Source organism: Schistocerca piceifrons, chromosome 3, assembly GCF_021461385.2.
Source record: "Schistocerca piceifrons isolate TAMUIC-IGC-003096 chromosome 3, iqSchPice1.1, whole genome shotgun sequence".
NCBI classification, from domain to species: domain Eukaryota; kingdom Metazoa; phylum Arthropoda; class Insecta; order Orthoptera; family Acrididae; genus Schistocerca; species Schistocerca piceifrons.
In genome coordinates, this window is record NC_060140.1 from 238,823,816 (window position 1) to 238,842,934 (window position 19,119).

At 40.5% G+C, this 19,119-nt stretch overlaps 1 protein-coding gene across 2 annotated transcripts in view; it reads left to right on the forward strand.

Annotated features, from left to right (window-relative positions):
- Positions 1–19,119, forward strand: part of LOC124788152 (ribonuclease 3) — a 239,843-nt gene that overhangs the window by 102,452 nt on the left and 118,272 nt on the right. For both annotated transcript variants that reach the window (XM_047255299.1, XM_047255301.1), the window contains 3 exons: positions 16,286–16,417; positions 17,252–17,395; positions 17,618–17,721. In XM_047255299.1, coding sequence (XP_047111255.1) covers positions 16,286–16,417; positions 17,252–17,395; positions 17,618–17,721 — 380 coding nt within the window. The remainder of the gene's footprint in view (positions 1–16,285; positions 16,418–17,251; positions 17,396–17,617; positions 17,722–19,119) is intronic.

The window sequence follows — 19,119 nt, forward strand, 5'->3', positions numbered from 1 at the left end:
ATTTGAAAGTGGAAGTGGAACCAGCCTTTATGGAGCTATGCATCATGTTCAGTGACCTTTCCATTTGCTGGGAGACAGTTTATAGAAACAGTATTAGGGACGAATTTAAACTGCTACTGGAAGTGGAAGGCAGGGTAATTTGTTTGAAATTCTACAGTATACCGCAGTCCCAAAAAGAGATGCTCCAGCAATAGACTGAAAAGATGTTAAAGGATGATGTCATAGTATCAAGATGAACTGGACAGAACTTTCCATGGAAAATAATCCTGAAAAAGATGGATCCCTCTGGAATGCAAAAATGGCTTATAGTTGCAGACAATAGGCAACTGTGTGATATCTTCCTACATCCAGCTTATCCATTGCTGAGGGTAGGCAAAATTCTTGATGATCTGGAAAAGACAAAAGTAGTTCTCAGCACTCGATTTACTGAAGACTATTATTAGATCTTATGAGGCCAACAGAATGGGAAAAACACTACATTCAGTACACGGTATGAGCATTACAAATACAAACAAATCTCCATGGGCCTTAAAACAGCTCCAAATGCTTTTCAGGAATGGATGACCTCCATTTTAAAAGAATTACAAGGTATAAAATTGTACATTATCTTGGATGATGGATGATATTTGGCTTTTCCTTGTTGTTGTTGTTGTTGTTGTGGTCTTCAGTCCTGAGACTGGTTTGATGCAGCTCTCCATGCTACTCTATCCTGTGCAAGCTTCTTCATCTCCCAGTACCTACTGCAACCTACATCCTTCTGAATCTGCTTAGGGTATTCATCTCTTGGTCTCTCTCTACGATTTTTACCCTCCACGCTGCCCTCCAATACGAAATTGGTGATCCCTTGATGCCTCAGAACATGTCCTACCAACCGATCCCTTCTTCTAGTCAAGTTGTGCCGCAAACTTCTCTTCTCCGCAATCCTATTCAATACCTCCTCATTAGTTATGTGATCTACCCATCTAATTTTCAGCATTCTTCTGTAGCACCACATTTCGAAAGCTTCTATTCTCTTCTTGTCCAAACTATTTATCATCCATATTTCACTTCCATACATGGATACACTCCATACAAATACTTTCAGAAATGACTTCCTGACACTTAAATCTGTATTTGATGTTAACAAATTTCTCTTCTTCAGAAACGCTTTCCTTGCCATTGCCAGTCTACATTTTATATCCTCTCTACTTCGACCGTCATCAGTTATTTTGCTCCCCAAATAGCAAAACTCCTTTACTACTTTAAGTGTCTCATTTCCTAATCTAATTCCCTCAGCATCACCCGACTTAATTCAACTACATTCCATTATCCTCGTTTTGCTTTTGTTGATGTTCATCTTATATCCTCCTTTCAAGACACTATCCATCCCGTTCAACTGCTCTTCCAAGTCCTTTGCTGTCTCTGACAGAATTACAATGTCATCGGCAAACCTCAAAGCTTTTATTACTTCTCCATGGATTTTAATACCTACTCCTAATTTTTCTTTTGTTTCCTTCATTGCTTGTCCAATATAAAGATTGAATAACATCGGGGAAAGGCTACAACCCTGTCTCACTCCCTTCACAACCACTGCTTCCCTTTCATGTCTCTCGACTCTTACAAGTGCCATCTGGTTTCTGTACAAATTGTAAATAGCCTTTTGCTCCCTGTATTTTACCCCTGCCACCTTCAGAATTTGAAAGAGAGTATTCCAGTCAACATTGTCAAATGCTTTCTCTAAGTCTACAAATGCTAGAAACATAGGTTTGCCTTTCCTTAATCTAGCTTCTAAGATGAGTCGTAGTGTCAGTATTGCCTCACATGTTCCAATATTTCTACGGAATCCAAACTGATCCTCCCCGAGGTCGGCTTCTACCAGTTCTTCCATCTGTCTGTAAAGAATTTGTGTTAGTATTTTGCAGCTGTGACTTATTAAACTGATAATTCGGTAATTTTCACAACTGTCAACTCCTGCTTTCTTTGGGATTGGAATTATTATATTCTTCTTGAAGTCTGAGGGTATTTCGCGTGTCTCATACATCTTGCTCACCAGATGGTAGAGTTTTGTCAGGACTGGCTCTCCCAAGGCTGTCAGTAGTTCTAATGGAATGTTGTCTACTCCCAGGGCCTTGTTTCGACTTAGGTCTTTCAGTGCTCTGTCAAACTCTTCACGCAGTATCATATCTCCCATTTCATCTCCATCTACCTCCTCTTCCATTTCCATAATATTGTCCTCAAGAACATTGCCCCTGTATAGATCCTCTATATACTCCTTCCACCTTTCTGCTTTCCCTTCTTTGCTTAGAACTGGGTTTCCATCTGAACTCTTGATATTCATGCAAGTGGTCCTCTTTTCTCCAAAGGTCTCTTTAATTTTCCTGTAGGCAGTATCTATCTTACCCCTAGTGAGATAAGCCTCTACATCCTTACATTTGTCCGCTAGCCATCCCTGCTTAGCCATTTGGCACTTCCTGTCGATCTCATTTTTGAGACGTTTGTATTCCTTTTTGCCTCCTTCACTTACTGCATTTTTGTATTTTCTCCGTTCATCAATTAAATTCAGTATCTCTTCTGTTACCCAAGGATTTCTACTAGCCCTCGTCTGTTTACCTACTTGATCCTCTGCTACCTTCACTATTTCATTCCTCATAGCTACCCATTCTTCTTCTACTGTATTTCTTTCCCCCATTCCTGTCAATTGTTCCCTTATGCTCTCCCTGAAACTCTGTACAACCTCTGGTTCTTTCAGTTTATCCAGGTCCCATCTCCTTAAATTCCCACCTTTTTGCAGTTTCTTCAGTTTTAATCTACAGTTCATAACCAATAGATTGTGGTCAGAGTCCACATCTGCCCCTGGAAATGTCTTACAATTTAAAACCTGGTTCGTAAATCTCTGTCTTACCATTACATAATCTATCTGAAACCTGTCAGTATCTCCAGGCTTGTTCCATGTATACAGCCTTCTTTTATGATTCTTGAACCAAGTGTTAGCTATGATTAAGTTGTGCTCTGTGCAAAATTCTACCAGGCGGCTTCCTCTTTCATTTCTTAGCCCCAATCCATATTCACCTACTACGTTTCCTTCTCTCCCTTTTCCTACTACCGAATTCCAGTCACCCATCACTATTAATTTTCGTCTCCCTTCACTATCTGAATAATTTCTTTGATTTCATCATACATTTCTTCAATTTCTTCATCATCTGCAGAGATAGTTGGCATATAAACTTGTACTACTGTAGTAGGCGTGGGCTTCGTGTCTATCTTGGCCACAATAATGCGTTCACTATGCTGTTTTTAGTAGCTTACCTGCACTCATATTTTTTTTATTCATTATTAAACCTACTCCTGCATTACCCCTATATGATTTTGTATTTATAACCCTGTATTCACCTGACCAAAAGTCTTGTTTCTCCTGCCACCGACCGTCACTAATTCCCACTATATCTACTTTAATCTATCCATTTCCGTTTTTAAATTTTCTAACCTACCTGCCCGATTAAGGGATCTGACATTCCATGCTCCGATCCGTAGAACGCCAGTTTTCTTTCTCCTGATAACGACGTCCTCCTGAGTTGTCCCTGCCCGGAGATCCGAATGGGGGACTATTTTACATCCGGAATATTTTACCCAAGAGGACGCCATCATCATTTAACCATACAGTATAGATGCATGCCCTCAGGAAAAATTATGGCTGTAGTTTCCCCTTGCTTTCAGCTGTTCGCAGTACCAGCACGGCAAGGCCGTTTTGGTTAGTGTTACAAGGCCAGATCAGTCAATCATCCAGACTGTTGCCCCTGCAACTACTGAAAAGGCTGCTGCCCCTCTTCAGGAACCACGCATTTGTCTGGCCTCTCAACAGATACCCCTCCGTTGTGGTTGCACCTACGGTACGGCTATATGTATCGCTGAGGCATGATTTTCCTTAGAGACCCATAATGTGCAGCCGAAGGATGTCTTTGTGTATAATACAATAATTAAATGTGCAACAAGCTATACACCACATGAATTGTTCTTTGGAAGAATGTGTAACAGTCCCGGGGTACTATAGCAGCATCCAGCCAGACTGAGGTATAATTTTGACAGTTATGTGTCAGAGCTAAAAGAGCACATGCAAGAAATGCACTGATGTGCTAGAGAACAGAATGCATAATGTAAAATAAGATGAAAGGAGTATTATGGTAAGGCACAGGATCCAAAATAATTCTGTTTCAGTGATAAGTCCCTGTTGTTTGATGAGAGTGTGCAATGAGGCAAATATCGCAGTGACGAGGTCTGTACACTGTAGAACAAATGAAAGGAGCTAACATAGTAATCTGTCTGAAAAGAAACAAGTATCTTAAACCCTCGACCGTGTTCAAAAAGCTAAGCCTGGCATCGATTTCAGCACTGGCCCCATACTCAACAAACTGGGTTCGGGCAGCACCATTGCCTCACTTTGCGTGCTTGACAAACTGAATTCAGTCCACCTGTCTGTGTTGCACCACATGCTCAATGAGCTGATCGTGAACATGTATTCATCCACATTTGGCAGGCTCCATGAAATGCATTTCAATGTCTTCATCAGCTGCTATGTTTGCCCTACGTGGTTTAAAGATCTTCAAACAGATGTCACTGCTTTCTGTTGTGCAAAACAATAATTGTGTTAAGCAGTAGACAAAAAAGTGTAAACATGTGTAAGCGTGGATCTTCTTCGTCTTTGTGTGATGACACTGAAAGCTTATTAAGTATAAGTGATGATGAGGAGTCTAGTGACAGAACTTCGAGTTGTGATGAAGACAGCAGTGATGATAACTATAATGAAACTGACTCAGAAACATCAAGTGATGCAGGGGATGTCAAAGAAGAAGTGATGACTGCTGACAGTGTCTCTAGTTCATAGTCTGGTAATTGTAGCATCGATAGGAGTCCGTTTTCTTTCACAGGAATTCCAGGTGTAAAAAGTTGTTTTTGGGGTCCTCTAAATCCGCTTAAAAAGTTCACTCTTTTACATGACACCTTGCCAAGAAAGATAATGAGCAAAATGAACAAATATGCTGAATAGTTCATAAATGCAGGTGCTGATGAAATGAAACAGCGAGTGTGTGTGAAGAAATGGGTAAAAACAAACAATGGGGAATTGTATTCTGTGTTCACCTTGTTATTACTCCAAGGAGTTAGTCAAAAACTGTACTTTGAAATGTATTATTCGAGGAAAGAAGTTCTTCAAGCACCAATTTCCCGGAAAGTTATATTGGAAAGCAAATTTCGTCTTCTCATGAGCTTCCTTCATTTTAACAATAACAGTGCTTATTCGAAAGACTGTGGTTTTCCTGCTAAAGTATATAAATTAAAACGTTTCGTTGATCACCTACAAAAAAGTGAAGAGGCTTATTCTACTGAACGTGAACCATCCATTGATGGTTCACTGTTACTGTGGAAAGATAAACTCCCTACCAAGCACTACATACCAATGAAATGTGCTTGCTTTGGTATTAAATCGTTTTGCTTGTGTGAAGCAAGTTATGGGTATTTATATTGCTTTATAATTTACACTGGGAAAGACACTGAATTTGAGGCACAGTGTAGTGAATAACCTCTAGCATCTAAAGAGGTTTTGTCCTTTCTTTATGCATATTTTAACGAGGGATGTACTGTGTTTACCTCCAGGCTTTAAAATAGTCCTCAGCTGTTCGATTTTTTTATTTTGAAAGCACTGACTACATTGCACTGTTATGATTGACAGGAGAGAGATGTGAACCATAAGACCTGTCATAGAGGGAAATTGATGGCAATGTGAGGGTGAGATAAGAAAGATGTCTACACCCTTTCCAATGTTTACAGTGATGAGCTGCAGCAAATGGAGAAGAAAAAAACAGTTAAAGCAAACGGAAAGTAATACTGACATAAAATGACAGAATGGGTGGTGTTGATTTAGCTGGACAATACATGAACAGTTATTCGACCGTAAGGAAATGTCTCCAAAAACACTATATGAAACAATTTTGCCATTTCATGGATGTAGCAGCTCTGAAACCATATACCTGTTGTACAAGGAACTTGGTGGAAAATTCGGGAGTCTTAATATCATTGAAAGTTTGCTAGATGTCAGTTCATCATTTCAGCATAGGAAAGTTGGAAGATCTTGCCACGTGTCAGCCCCAACACATTTGGTGGGATGACATTTTCTGAAATGCATGCCATCTTCTGCAAACAAGCAGGTGCAGACACAAAAATTCTGAGTGTGTTGCAGCAAAAAGGATGCCAACGGGGAAAAAGTAAGGAGAGAAACATGTGTATTGTAAAGAGTGCAATGTTGGACTTTGTGCAATACCATTGCTTTAAATTATACCAAACAAAAACTAATTTCTAATAAAGTCATTCAAGAAAACTGTGTATGCACTGGCTCTATGTATGAAATCTTTCCTCAGAATATCGTAACCAATACAAAATAATTTTATCTTCATAATAATATTGTTATTCAGAAAGCTTTGAGTTGTTATTTAATTATTGTTGTATCAATCATTTGGCTTGAAAAACTTGCACAAAAGCACCAGTGTTGTGCGACGCTGCAAGTAATTGGGTGAGCCATGGAAATAGTTACCCGTGCAGGAACAGCTAGAGGCACTGGAAACTCCACGCATTAGCAGCACGGCAGCCACCGACACTAGCACAGCACCGGTCACTTATCTGCACAACAGACAGCACGGTCAAAGGATTATGTTTCATGCAAACATCCTTGCATGCGGGTGATGATACTCCAGTCATCACCTGGGCATTTATCATGGGAAAGTGAGAATTTGCATTGTAACTTGGGGAATAGAGTGCTGTTTCAATTTGAGAGCGAAACAGAAATTTGTTCAAAGTGAGATTCTTGCAAGGCAAGCAATCGAATTTTGTAACAGAAGATTGGCAGTGCTTAATGTGAGTGCATCAGAATGTAAAAGTGGAGAACTTGCCTTACATTGGCATGTAGGAAACATGAAGGTGCAAGGTCTAATTGGACAGTTGCCCCAGTATGAATCGCATATAAGTAAGCAAGGGATCTTAAACTTCGTAGCCGAGATCAGTAAAATCTTGTTCGGAACTTTAAGATGAGGATAGGTATTCCCTTTCTAGTAGCACAACTAGGAACAGAAACAGCTACTAAGTCTTTAAAGGAGCAAGTAATCAAAGTTAAAGCAAGTTTAACTAATTTTAATCAGATGGTAAGCTTCATAACAAAAAAGAAGAAGAGTTTATCATGCAGAGGGTGAAGCAGTTGAGTTGACTGATAGTAAAATGTGAGAACAGCACAGACAGATGGTTGCAGAGGGCAGTGATTTTGATCACTGTTAACAAACATTTAATACAACTCATGGCCATTTGCAGTGAATTAGAGTGGGAATGTGGCATTTTAATACCAGCAAAAGTCAGTGCTCAGATAGGTATTCTGGAGTTGCATGTGATCAGTCCAATTCAGATTGTAAAGTATCTAGAACTGATAAAGAATGGCATCAGGACAAATTGTTCCCTGTCACCTTTATGGCAGACGATGGTTACCAACTGATCAGAGTTATTGAGTGGGTGTTTTCATTGCCAGGAACATGTTAACATGTTAAATAACCTACTAATAGGAGACAATATGTAAAACTTGTATAGAATGTTACCATTGCCATCAGATGTTGCTGGAATGAGGCATTTATTTATGTATATCACCCCAGAAAACAAGCTACTTCTTATTGATGATATGAAGCAGCAATGTGCAAAGCTAAGTAGTGAGCAGCTACAGTGTAAAACAGCAGATCAGAGTCCCAAAATATGTAAGCAAGTATTTATACTTTTGTTCACATATGACCGTGATAGGTGTGAGGTTAAGATGCTGCAACCAGTGAAATATGTTCTGAAGGACTGATTGCAGAACCTAATACTGTTGAACAAAAGTCTGTGGACACCACTGAGTAATAATGAATGGCTGTTTAGTGCCCAACTGGATGAAGGCATTCACGTTATCTGTCACGAAGTTGAGCATACTGATACCATGCTTTGGAGGCACAGGAAAAATAAAATTCATAGGAATATATCATGAATATACTTTTAAAATAGTGATATAATCTGGGCACATAATACAAACAAATGTTACCTGAAGTAACGTTGTGTTGAACCTAAACATGGAAATAGACTGCTGCATAATAAATAACGAGAGGAAAAATATTAGTGAACTTAAGCTGGATTTGACAAAACAGCCTGCAGTTAGATAGTTTGAAGACCTAACAACTGCTGGGCATAAGCTCGTTGAATTGAAGAGTGAGATTGAGTGCCTGCAGCAACTTCTCAATAATTCATTTCTCTTTCTGGAGTAACATGGGCTCTGGCATAGTGATTGTATGTTATCCATGGAAATACAGTGTGCTTGAAAAAGAATGCCCAAGTTTAAATGTGTCCTAGATCTGTACAAAGTGACATACACTATTCTAGTTTGTAGTGTCTGATTCATCAACTCTCCAAGTTTAGCTACCCAGCAGTTGGAAGGTCTGCTTGACCTTGAGACGCCACCAGTGCTGTTTTTTTTTCCTTTATTCCCTCAGTTCAGTCCAGGCGTGCGTGCATGCAATGCAGTACAGAGCAACTCAGCAACAATGTGTACTCTGCAGCAGAAAGTGCAGTGTGTTATTTGGCTTGTGAAGAGTCAGTTATAATAGTGCAATGTAATTTTAGACGTCAGTGTGGTGGTGAACCACCTACAGCAAAAACTATCCCTCATTGGCTAAAGTCTTTCAAGGAAACCGGTAGTGTTTTAAAAGCAAAATCACCAGGTAGACAGAGAACTTCTGAAGATGTTGTTGAACAGATCCGTGTTTTGTGTGTTTTGAGCCTGAAGAAGTCATTGGCCAGACGTAGTCTACAGTTAGGAGTGCCTAAAGGTAATGTTTATGATGTTGTACATAAAAGACTTAAGTTGCATGCCTACAAACTAAAACTGTTACATGAAATAAAACCTACTGATAAAATTGAAAGGTGTGAGGTTACTGTTGACTTTCTGCACAGAATTGATGAGGATGTCAATTTTTTAAAAAAAGATTCTCTTTTCTGATGAGGCTTCGTTTTATGCCAGTGGAACAGTTAATCGTCATAACTGCAGAATTTGGGAGGCAGGGCATCCACATGAAGTTATTCAGCATCCACGTGACTCTCCCAAAGTTGATGTCTGGTGCAGTTTGATGGAAGATTGTGTGATTGGTCCTTTCATTTTTCTAGAAAAAACAATAAATGTGTATGTTTACTGTGACATGTTGACAGAGCACATATTTCCCCAAATGGATGATATTGTGGCGGAAAAGAGGCTTGTGTTTTTCCAACAAGATGGCGCCCCACCTCATTACAGTAACCATGTGCATGTAGCACTTGACACTTGCTATCCAGGAAGGTAGATAGGCAGAGCTGGCCCAATACGTTGGCCACCACGAACCCTAGACTTAACCCCCACTGGACTTTTTCTTTTGGGGCCACAGAAAATATGTTGTGTGCAGTGGGAAAATCAGAGACATCAATCATTTACAGGAAAGAATGGGCGCGTCAGTTGGGACAGTTACACCTGAAATGTTGGTGAATACACAGCGAGGAGTGGAATATCGTCTCAACATGTGCAGGGCAACAAATGGATCCCACGTTGAGTCAACTAACATCAAACAAAACTTGAAGGAATTCTCTTTCATGATATGTACTCACTGATGTAATTTTTGATTAATTTCCCCATTAAATACATTCTTAAAACTAGGGAGTTCTTTTTCAAACACCTGAACTGTAAGAGTTGTAGAGAGTGCTTTAAGTTTGTGTTCAAAACAATAAATGACAATTATAACAAATAGAGATGTCACTTCAGTTGTAGTTTCATGAGAGTAGTATTGTATGTTCCTTGCTTTCTTGCTTCTCCCAGAGTCTGGAGACAGCATGACAGCTGTACTCATACTGATAGATAGCTGGCTGTCAGTAAGCCAGCAGAGACATAACTCATCTTCTGTATGATGAACAGAGCATTCTGTTAATCGCTCTCCTAACATACAGTTATATAAAAAACTGAGTGACAGGAATTAATTTGCTTAGCAAACATCAAATGAAGTGTGGTAATCACATCACCAATATTACAAGGCATTTTGTATTGGGTTAATGGCACGTCCCCTATCCCTCCCCCCCCCCCCCCCCCCCCTCCCTTTCTGCATTCACATAAAGTGGAACCTCACAGGTTTATTAGGCACAAAGCACATTACCAGAACAATCCATCAGTATTGACATGATTTGTTACATGTCTGAGCTGCTGCTAGCAAGTTATTGATCCCAGTTAATTATGTCTTAAGAGTGGAAAACATTACTGTCGTAGATCTCTAGCTGAAGGTTTTATAAGAAGTGAGTCACAATTAGTACAGTATTGCAATATTCACACTTTTTAATGTTATCATTGTATGGCTTGTAGACCATTACATCTATATTTCGGTAGGAGAGATATTAGAAAAGTACAGGGTGACTATAATTAAAGTTAAACTTTCGAACCTCTGTAGGAATAACACCACTACTCAGAATGATGTCAAATTGCAATGGAATATTATCGGAGAAGGGGGAAAATGTATGGCAGAAGAAAAATGAATAGTTACAAAATATAGCAATAATGGCCTTGTAAGCATCATAATTTAATAGTGGTCAACTACAAATGACAAATGAATCATACAACAGTGCCTGAGGTGTACGTTTGACACTAAAACAAACTGCACTACTCAGTGTGCATGGGTGTACAGGTGTGATACTATTAGTTATGTAAGCCCATCTACCATGGCAAGATCACGTCACATCAGATGGGAGAAATCGGTTTTTAACTGTGCTGAGGCCAAAAACCGCATAAAAAGCATCAATCACGTCAGTTTTTAATTGTCCTGAAGCCAAAAACTGCATGAAAATCATCAATCAAAATCAAATCAAATTATTAATTTCCATGTGACTGACACAAAACATGTTCTATATGCTATCCACTGTTTTCTGCAACAAGTTGAAATTGAGAAACAGCATGTTCCACAACTGATCGAAGTGTTTCCAGGGTCGTGTTCGGAATGTGTTGCGCAATGCAATTTCCATGTGACTGGTGCAAAATATGTTCTACATGCTGTCCACCGTTTTCTGCAACAAGTTGAAATCAAGAAACAGCTTGTTCCACAACTGATCGAAGTGTTTCCTGGGTCACGTTCAGAATATGTTGTGCAATGCGTGCCTTCAGTGCAGCTAAGTTTGCAGTCAGAACGAACACATCATCTTTCACATAGCCCCACAGCCAGGGGTCACATGGATTAAGATCAGGTGATCAATACGTCCAGGCTGTAGGGAAATGGCGGCTCATAATTTTAGCATTTCCAAAATAGCGCTTCTGCAGCTGCTTAACTGGATTTGCAATGTGTGGAGGTGTGCCATCTTGCATAAAAATGATCCCATCCACATTGTTGGAGTGCTGGAATGACGTGGCTGTACAAAAGACACTCATAGGACTTACCAGTGATAGTACAGGTAACAGGACCAGAAGCACCTGTCTCTTTGAAAAAATATGGCCCTATGATAAACAACAAAAGCAAAACAAGGATAATGTAATGTAGTCAAATTAAATCGGGTTATGCTGAGGGGATTAGATTAGGAAATGAGACACTTAAAGTAGTAAAGGAGTTTTGCTATTTAGGGAGTAAAATAACTGATGATGGTCGAAGTAGAGAGGATATAAAATGTAGACTGGCAATGGCAAGGAAATCGTTTCTGAAGAAGAGAAATTTGTTAACATCGAGTATAGATTTAAGTGTCAGGAAGTCGTTTCTGAAAGTATTTGTATGGAGTGTAGCCATGTATGGAAGTGAAACATGGACGATAACCAGTTTGGACAAGAAGAGAATAGAAGCTTTTGAAATGTGGTGCTACAGAAGAATGCTGAAGATTAGATGGGTAGAGCACATAACTAATGAGGATGTATTGAATAGGATTGGGGAGAAGAGAAGTTTGTGGCACAACTTGACTAGAAGAAGGGATCGGTTGGTAGGACATGTTTTGAGGCATCAAGGGATCACAAATTTAGCATTGGAGGGCAGTGTGGAAGGTAAAAATCGTAGAGGGAGACCAAGAGATCAATACACTAATCAGATTCAGAAGGATGTAGGTTGCAGTAGGTACTGGGAGATGAAGAAGCTTGCACAGGATAGAGTAGCATGGAGAGCTGCATCAAACCAGTCTCAGGACTGAAGACCACGACCACAACAACAACAACAACAACAACAACAACAACGATAAACAATGCCGTAAACCTGTGCCACACAGTCACCTTTTCAGGATGAAGTGGTACTGGTTGATTTGCGTGTGGATTTTCCGTTGCCCATATTCAACAATTCTGTGTAATGACATTGTGACAAAGCAAGCTGGTGTATTTTTACTTCCTCTCTTGTTTTGCCATTTGACTCCTTAAAATTCATTTTTTCATGTCTGACTAATTACGATTAACATACGTGAGTATATTCTGCATTTTCATAAAAGAGAGAAGTTGGCCCTCAGTTTTCAAGAATATAACACCAGATCTAATTTTGTTCTTAGTTTTTGTATGTAATAGATTTTCTAATTTATTTTGACTATGCCTAGTTAGTAACATTTGTTATAGGGTGAAATCTGTTTGGCTCTATTCGAAAACATGTTAGCAAAGCGCACCCTTAATTAATTCCAAAGTAATTACCAGTTTTTTCAAAAGTATTGTTTGCATAACTATATCTGTTAATTTCATCGTTTAAACAAATATTTCGGCCTAACCCTTGCAGTAGAAGAAACTGTTAAAAAGATGCAATTTTTTTATGTATTCAGTTAATTTAATGAGTTAAGTTTTAATTGTAATTTCTGTAAATTAAACATCAAACAATGTGCAGTTTCAGTGCCTATTATTGTGATGATATATAAGAGCCCGATTTTTGGTCCCGAGACAGTCAGTCCATGAGCCAAGTTTCAGACGAGGAACATGTATTGGTTAGATCAACAACAATGCATCCACTTAACTGTGAAATAAGTGTAATAGGCCGTGTGCTAAAACAATGAGAGTGTCTGTTCAATACATACCTTATTATGTGACAAGGACTGTGTGGTTAGGTTTTAACTGCTCATAGCTGTTCAACAGTAAACTATTGTAGCAGTATGTTGATGTTTGCTGGCAACCTATTAATGAGACTAGTTAAACAATAGTGCACTGGCGTGTAACTGTGTATTATTGGGGGGGTTGTGAACAGTGAAAGTAAAGAACTGTGAAACGCAAATGTACACCTGTCGGCTACATCATTTAAAGTAGTCAGTTTTGAACTTCCACCTCCCCCCCCCCTTCCCCCCTACCATTTTTCTGCCAGTGTAGCAACGCAGTACCTCAACACCGAAGACAATCAACGAAGAAATAAAGCAGGCAAACGTCACAACATATCCTGTCAGATGGAAGGGGGCTTCATCTGTCCACATCTTCCACAGCCAATCATTGTCTACATCCATGCAAGCAAGAAATTCTAAAGCAAAGGTATTGCTTGGTGGCAGGTCAACAGGAAGAAACTCATGCACATGAGTAATTTTGAATGGATAGCAAATAAGGATGTTTCATAGGATTTGACGCACCGTGCTCACCGGTATGTCCAATTTTTGGGCAATTCTCCATGCAATACACATTCACACACCACCACTCATCTCCTCCTGCATTGCTGTGGCCACTGCTTCCACTGATGTTGAATCAATTCATTTCCTCCCTCTACCATGTTGCACATCAAAAGAACCCGTCTTTTCGAATATCCGAATCATTTTCACCAGACATTGGACCAATGCCTTTTTTCAAACCCTTCAGTGTCCAGAACTGCTGCAGAGCAGTGTGTGCACAGTCTTCATTGTCGTAACACAGCTTTATAAGCAAAGTGCGATCCTGCATTGAGACAGTAATGGCGAACGCCGCAGATGCGAAAGGAGGAAAAGCCATGTACCTGGCATGTTTATACAACTTCAGTGGGTTGTGCGCATGACGGGTGTTTTCATTTACACATTCTATCACATACAGCGCCATCTATTCGTCAATTTTCACATTTTTTTTTTTTTTTCCTCTGCCGTATGTTTTCCCCCTTCTGCGATAATATTCAATTGCAATTTGATGTCATTCTGACCATGGTCTTATTTCTATAACGTTTTGAAAGTTGAACTTCAATTATAATCACCCTATCCACTTCCATCAGAAGGAGAATTACTCTTGCAAGATAAAAAGTACTTATAGTGAACTCAAGAATTTTTCCCAATGCAGTATTCCACAAATCATTCTTTACTGCAGATTTACCAGGACACATTTGTGGAGAAAGGCTGATGATAATCAGTTCACTACAACACCCAACAAGTCAGAAAGTATAGCAACTGTACAGTTCATCGAAATACACTCCTGGAAATTGAAATAAGAACACCGTGAATTCATTGTCCCAGGAAGGGGAAACTTATTGACACATTCCTGGGGTCAGATGCATCACATGATCACACTGACAGAATCACAGGCACATAGACACAGGCAACAGAGCATGCACAATGTCGGCACTAGTACAGTGTATATCCACCTTTCGCAGCAATGCAGGCTGCTATTCTCCCATGGAGACGATCGTAGAGATGCTGGATGGTAGTCCTGTGGAACGGCTTGCCATGCCATTTCCACCTGGCGCCTCAGTTGGACCAGCGTTCGTGCTGGACGTGCAGACCACGTGAGACGACGTTTCATCCAGTCCCAAACATGCTCAATGGGGGACAGATCTGGAGATCTTGCTGGCCAGGGTAGTTGACTTACACCTTCTAGAGCACGTTGGGTGGCACGGGATACATGCGGACGTGCATTGTCCTGTTGGAACAGCAAGTTCCCTTGCCGCTCTAGGAATGGTAGAACGATGGGTTTGATGACGGTTTGGATGTACCGTGCACTATTCAGTGTCCCCTCGACGATCACCAGTGGTGTACGGCCAGTGTAGGAGATCGCTCCCCACACCATGATGCCGGGTGTTGGCCCTGTGTGCCTCGGTCGTATGCAGTCCTGATTGTGGCGCTCACCTGCACAGCTCCAAACACGCATACGACCATCATTGGCACCAAGGCAGAAGCGACTCTCATCGCTGAAGACGACACGTCTCCATTCGTCCCTCCATTCACGCCTGTCGCGACACCACTGGAGGCGGGCTGCACGATGTTGGGGCGTGAGCGGAAGACGGCCTAACGGTGTGCGGGACCGTAGCCCAGCTTCATGGAGACGGTTGCGAATGGTCCTCGCCGATACCCCAGGAGCAACAGTGTCCCTAATTTGCTGGGAAGTGGCGGTGCGGTCCCCTACGGCACTACGTAGGATCCTACGGTCTTGACGTGCATCCGTGCGTCGCTGCGGTCCGGTCCCAGGTCGACGGGCACGTGCACCTTCCGCCGACCACTGGCGACAACATCGATGTACTGTGGAGACCTCACGCCCCACGTGTTGAGCAATTCGGCGGTACGTCCACCCGGCCTCCCGCATGCCCACTATACGCCCTCGCTCAAAGTCCGTCAACTGCACATACGGTTCACGTCCACGCTGTCGCGGCATGCTACCAGTGTTAAAGACTGCGATGGAGCTCCGTATGCCACGGCAAACTGGCTGACACTGACAGCGGCGGTGCACAAATGCTGCGCAGCTAGCGCCATTCGACGGCCAACACCGCGGTTCCTGGTGTGTCCGCTGTGCCGTGCGTGTGATCATTGCTTGTACAGCCCTCTCGCAGTGTCCGGAGCAAGTATGGTGGGTCTGACACACCGGTGTCAATGTGTTCTTTTTTCCATTTCCAGGAGTGTATTTTCCTTTATCACTCATTTGCATAAAAGAAATTGCGTGTATGTGTTATTTGAATGAAATGTATTGAGATATGACATAGTGAGTCTAGATCCAAGTAGAAAAGTGAAAGTTCAATTATTTTTTTCTTTTGAATGCATTATGGGAACAGCAGTGATCAATGTCTTATAAATAATTACTATTAAAAACAGTCTTGACCACAATTTATTTAATAAGGTGACCGGTTTCGACCACTACTGTGGTCATCTTCAGACCATTGAGTAGGAACCTCTTTGTTGGAGAATCACTACTGATTCTCCAACAAAGAGGTTCCTACTCAATGGTCTGAAGATGACCACAGTAGTGGTCGAAACCGGTCACCTTATTAAATAAATTGTGGTCAAGACTGTTTTTAATAGTAATTAATTATTTTTTCATCTAAATAGCTTATAATTGAAAATTATATTTTTGTAATTTAAAACTATATTCTTTATTCTGCAGACTCTTAAATTGGAGGATTATATGCTGTATGCCCATGGTTCTGACCTGTGTCATGATTTGGAGCTTAGACATGCTATGGCTAACTGCTTTGAAGCCTTAATGGGGGCCCTGTTTCTGGATGGAGGAATTGGAGTGAGTTTCAAAGTTGTTGTTTTTCTGTTGCAATAAAAAGTAATGGTAACATGTAACTAAGTTACTTTGATGGAAGTAAGAATTTTAATGATCATATTTCTTCATCCAATGTATTGTATTTTGTTAAATTGTGTTTCTTATTTCAAATAAAAGAAAATAGGAGCATTTCTTGTAATAGTAAAGGAAAAACAGAGTCATTCTTCTTGTGCTGCTTACAAAAGTTAAATCACACTGAGACACATTAATTAATCAGTTGGAGAGCATGAGAGATTACAACTTTGCTATTTCTCTTTTCCTCACTGGAGAGCTGGAGTTATGATAACAAATATTAAGGCTTGGTCTCAGTGGACGATAAGTAGAAAGTAAAGGGGTAAAATGTATTTGCTTGAAACAGTGTGATTTGTGTTCATTTATCATTGTTTGTTCATGGGGGGTACCAGTGTTTCCTTAAAAATATGCTGCAAATCAGTTATCAATAGGTGTAGCCAGATATATCCATATTCTCCACTTTTTGTTCCAATTTCACGTAAGAAATTGCATTTCATTTGTACATTATGGTTTGTCTCTTCCTTCTGTCTTTCAGTTGCAGCTGTCGTATGCATTCCTACTTGTCAGATTTATTTTTTAAAGGAAGGATGTCTTCTCTGGACGCTTCATGTTCTTCTGCAGTCTTAGTTTTCATTCTCATTAAGATCTTCCCATTCAGAATAGATTTTGTTTTATATTCAATGATAGTAGCTTCCTTCTTTGTGTTTTACTGCAACATCAGTGCTTATTTAGATGTATAAGTAAAATATCTACCTAAAAATTTAACAGTTTCTTCTTCATTTTTAGGTGGCAGACAAGGTATTTTCAGAAACATTATTTAAGGAAGATCTGGATTTGTTAGATGTGTGGGTGAACTATCCTCCACATCCTCTGCAAGAACAAGAGCCAATGGGGGATAGAAAGTGGATACCAGCTTTTGAGCTTTTGCAAGTGAGCTGACAAACATTGTGTTTGAGACCTACTTTGTCACTTATCATTTGTGATATGTATGAGTTTTTGCATGGAGTAACTTTTTTAAGTATGCCATGTGTAATTTTCATTTTCTTTGTTTCCAATAATTCAAATTGTATAAAAATTTTAATGCCTCAAACATTTTTCAGATGTTACTCAAATGTAAATATTTTTCAGTATTGTTCTACTTTTTTTCCCCAGAAACTGACAAAATTTGAAGAATCTATTGGAGTTGAATTTAAACACATAAGGCTCCTGGCTCGAGCATTTACGGACCGAAGCATTGGTTACACCAACTTGACACTGTAAGCACTGTTCCTCCTGTAAAGAATATATTTTAAACTATAAAATAAAAACAGTGGAGAGCACATGCTTCCCTGTTCTTGTAATAGCTCTGTTTGGTGTTGGGCAGGCAAAAACAAATTTGTAAATGAAAGAATGGTTGAAACATTGGTAGCATGTGAATGGTAGACAAACGTAGCTCACAACTTTTGGGATACACTTTGAATGTTACAATGATCCAGCCATGGACAAACTCATTACCTGTTATTCTTTATGGTTAGTAATGGAGCTGGCTGTGATATTTTTGCCACATATTCTGTAGTGTTCTTATTGCTTCAGTCATATTGCATGGTTCCTGTAGTTGAAGTAAAGTCTTTTTCCGAAAACAATGTCTAGTTAAGCCCATCACTATGGTCTTTATTTTCGTACAACCATGCATTATAAAACTTACACTGTGATGTACTTAATGCGTTTTGATACTTTGCATGAACATGGTTTGAAATATTCATGCTCTTTTGGAATAACAGTGTAGAGGGTGCAGAAAAACTGCCATGAAATCTTAACACTAGATAGCTGATGCCAGTAGAAACCAAAATTACTAATGTTGTGTAGGTTGACAGTGCACAATTTTTAAACTATGGAAACTTGGTGCCACATGCTCTGATTGGCCACAGGATTGCCCTGTTGCCAGATGCTCTGGACAATGCATGACCACAAATCCCTTGCCTGCCAGAGATCACGATGTGTCTGAGGCGGTCCGCATGCTTGGTTGTAGTGCGCCAGCCTTCCACTCTGGAAGCCTGGGGGTGAATCCACAGGTGTCCCAACACATTCATTGTAGTTTCATGATAAGACGTACTGGGAACAAGCCCATCAACAGCTGCTAGTTCACTTACAGAAAGTCTTTTACAAATTGTGTCGGCCCTGAAAAGGTCCTTTTTTTGTAGCTAGGACATTGTTTACTTAAAGTATGCGCTCGGACTGGTGACCCTCGGATGCGACACGAGCTTGGTAACGTCGAATGGTGTTTTGCCGAACTCTTTCAAAGATTCCTGGCATTGTCCTGATGTCACTGGCAGCATGGTGAATGCGATCCATTAATTCGTCTTTGTTTCTAGGTTGTTCGCATCCAGGTGGATGAACTAGAACCTTGAAGAGTCGCCACAGGAAAAAGTCCGGTGGCGTGAGGTCTGGTGATAGCGGGGGCCATGTCCTGTGAGCACTTCTGCCAATTGCCCGGCCATCAAAGAGTTCATTTAAATATCCGCGCACAGCACAACTGTTACGTGCGGGCGCCCCATCATACTGCAACCATATGCGTAGCCATATGTCCAGGAGAACATCGTCCAGTAGGCTGGGTAGAGTTACTTGCAAAAAGTGAAGGTAATTTGCCCCCTAGGTCGAGGAGGCAGATGGACTGG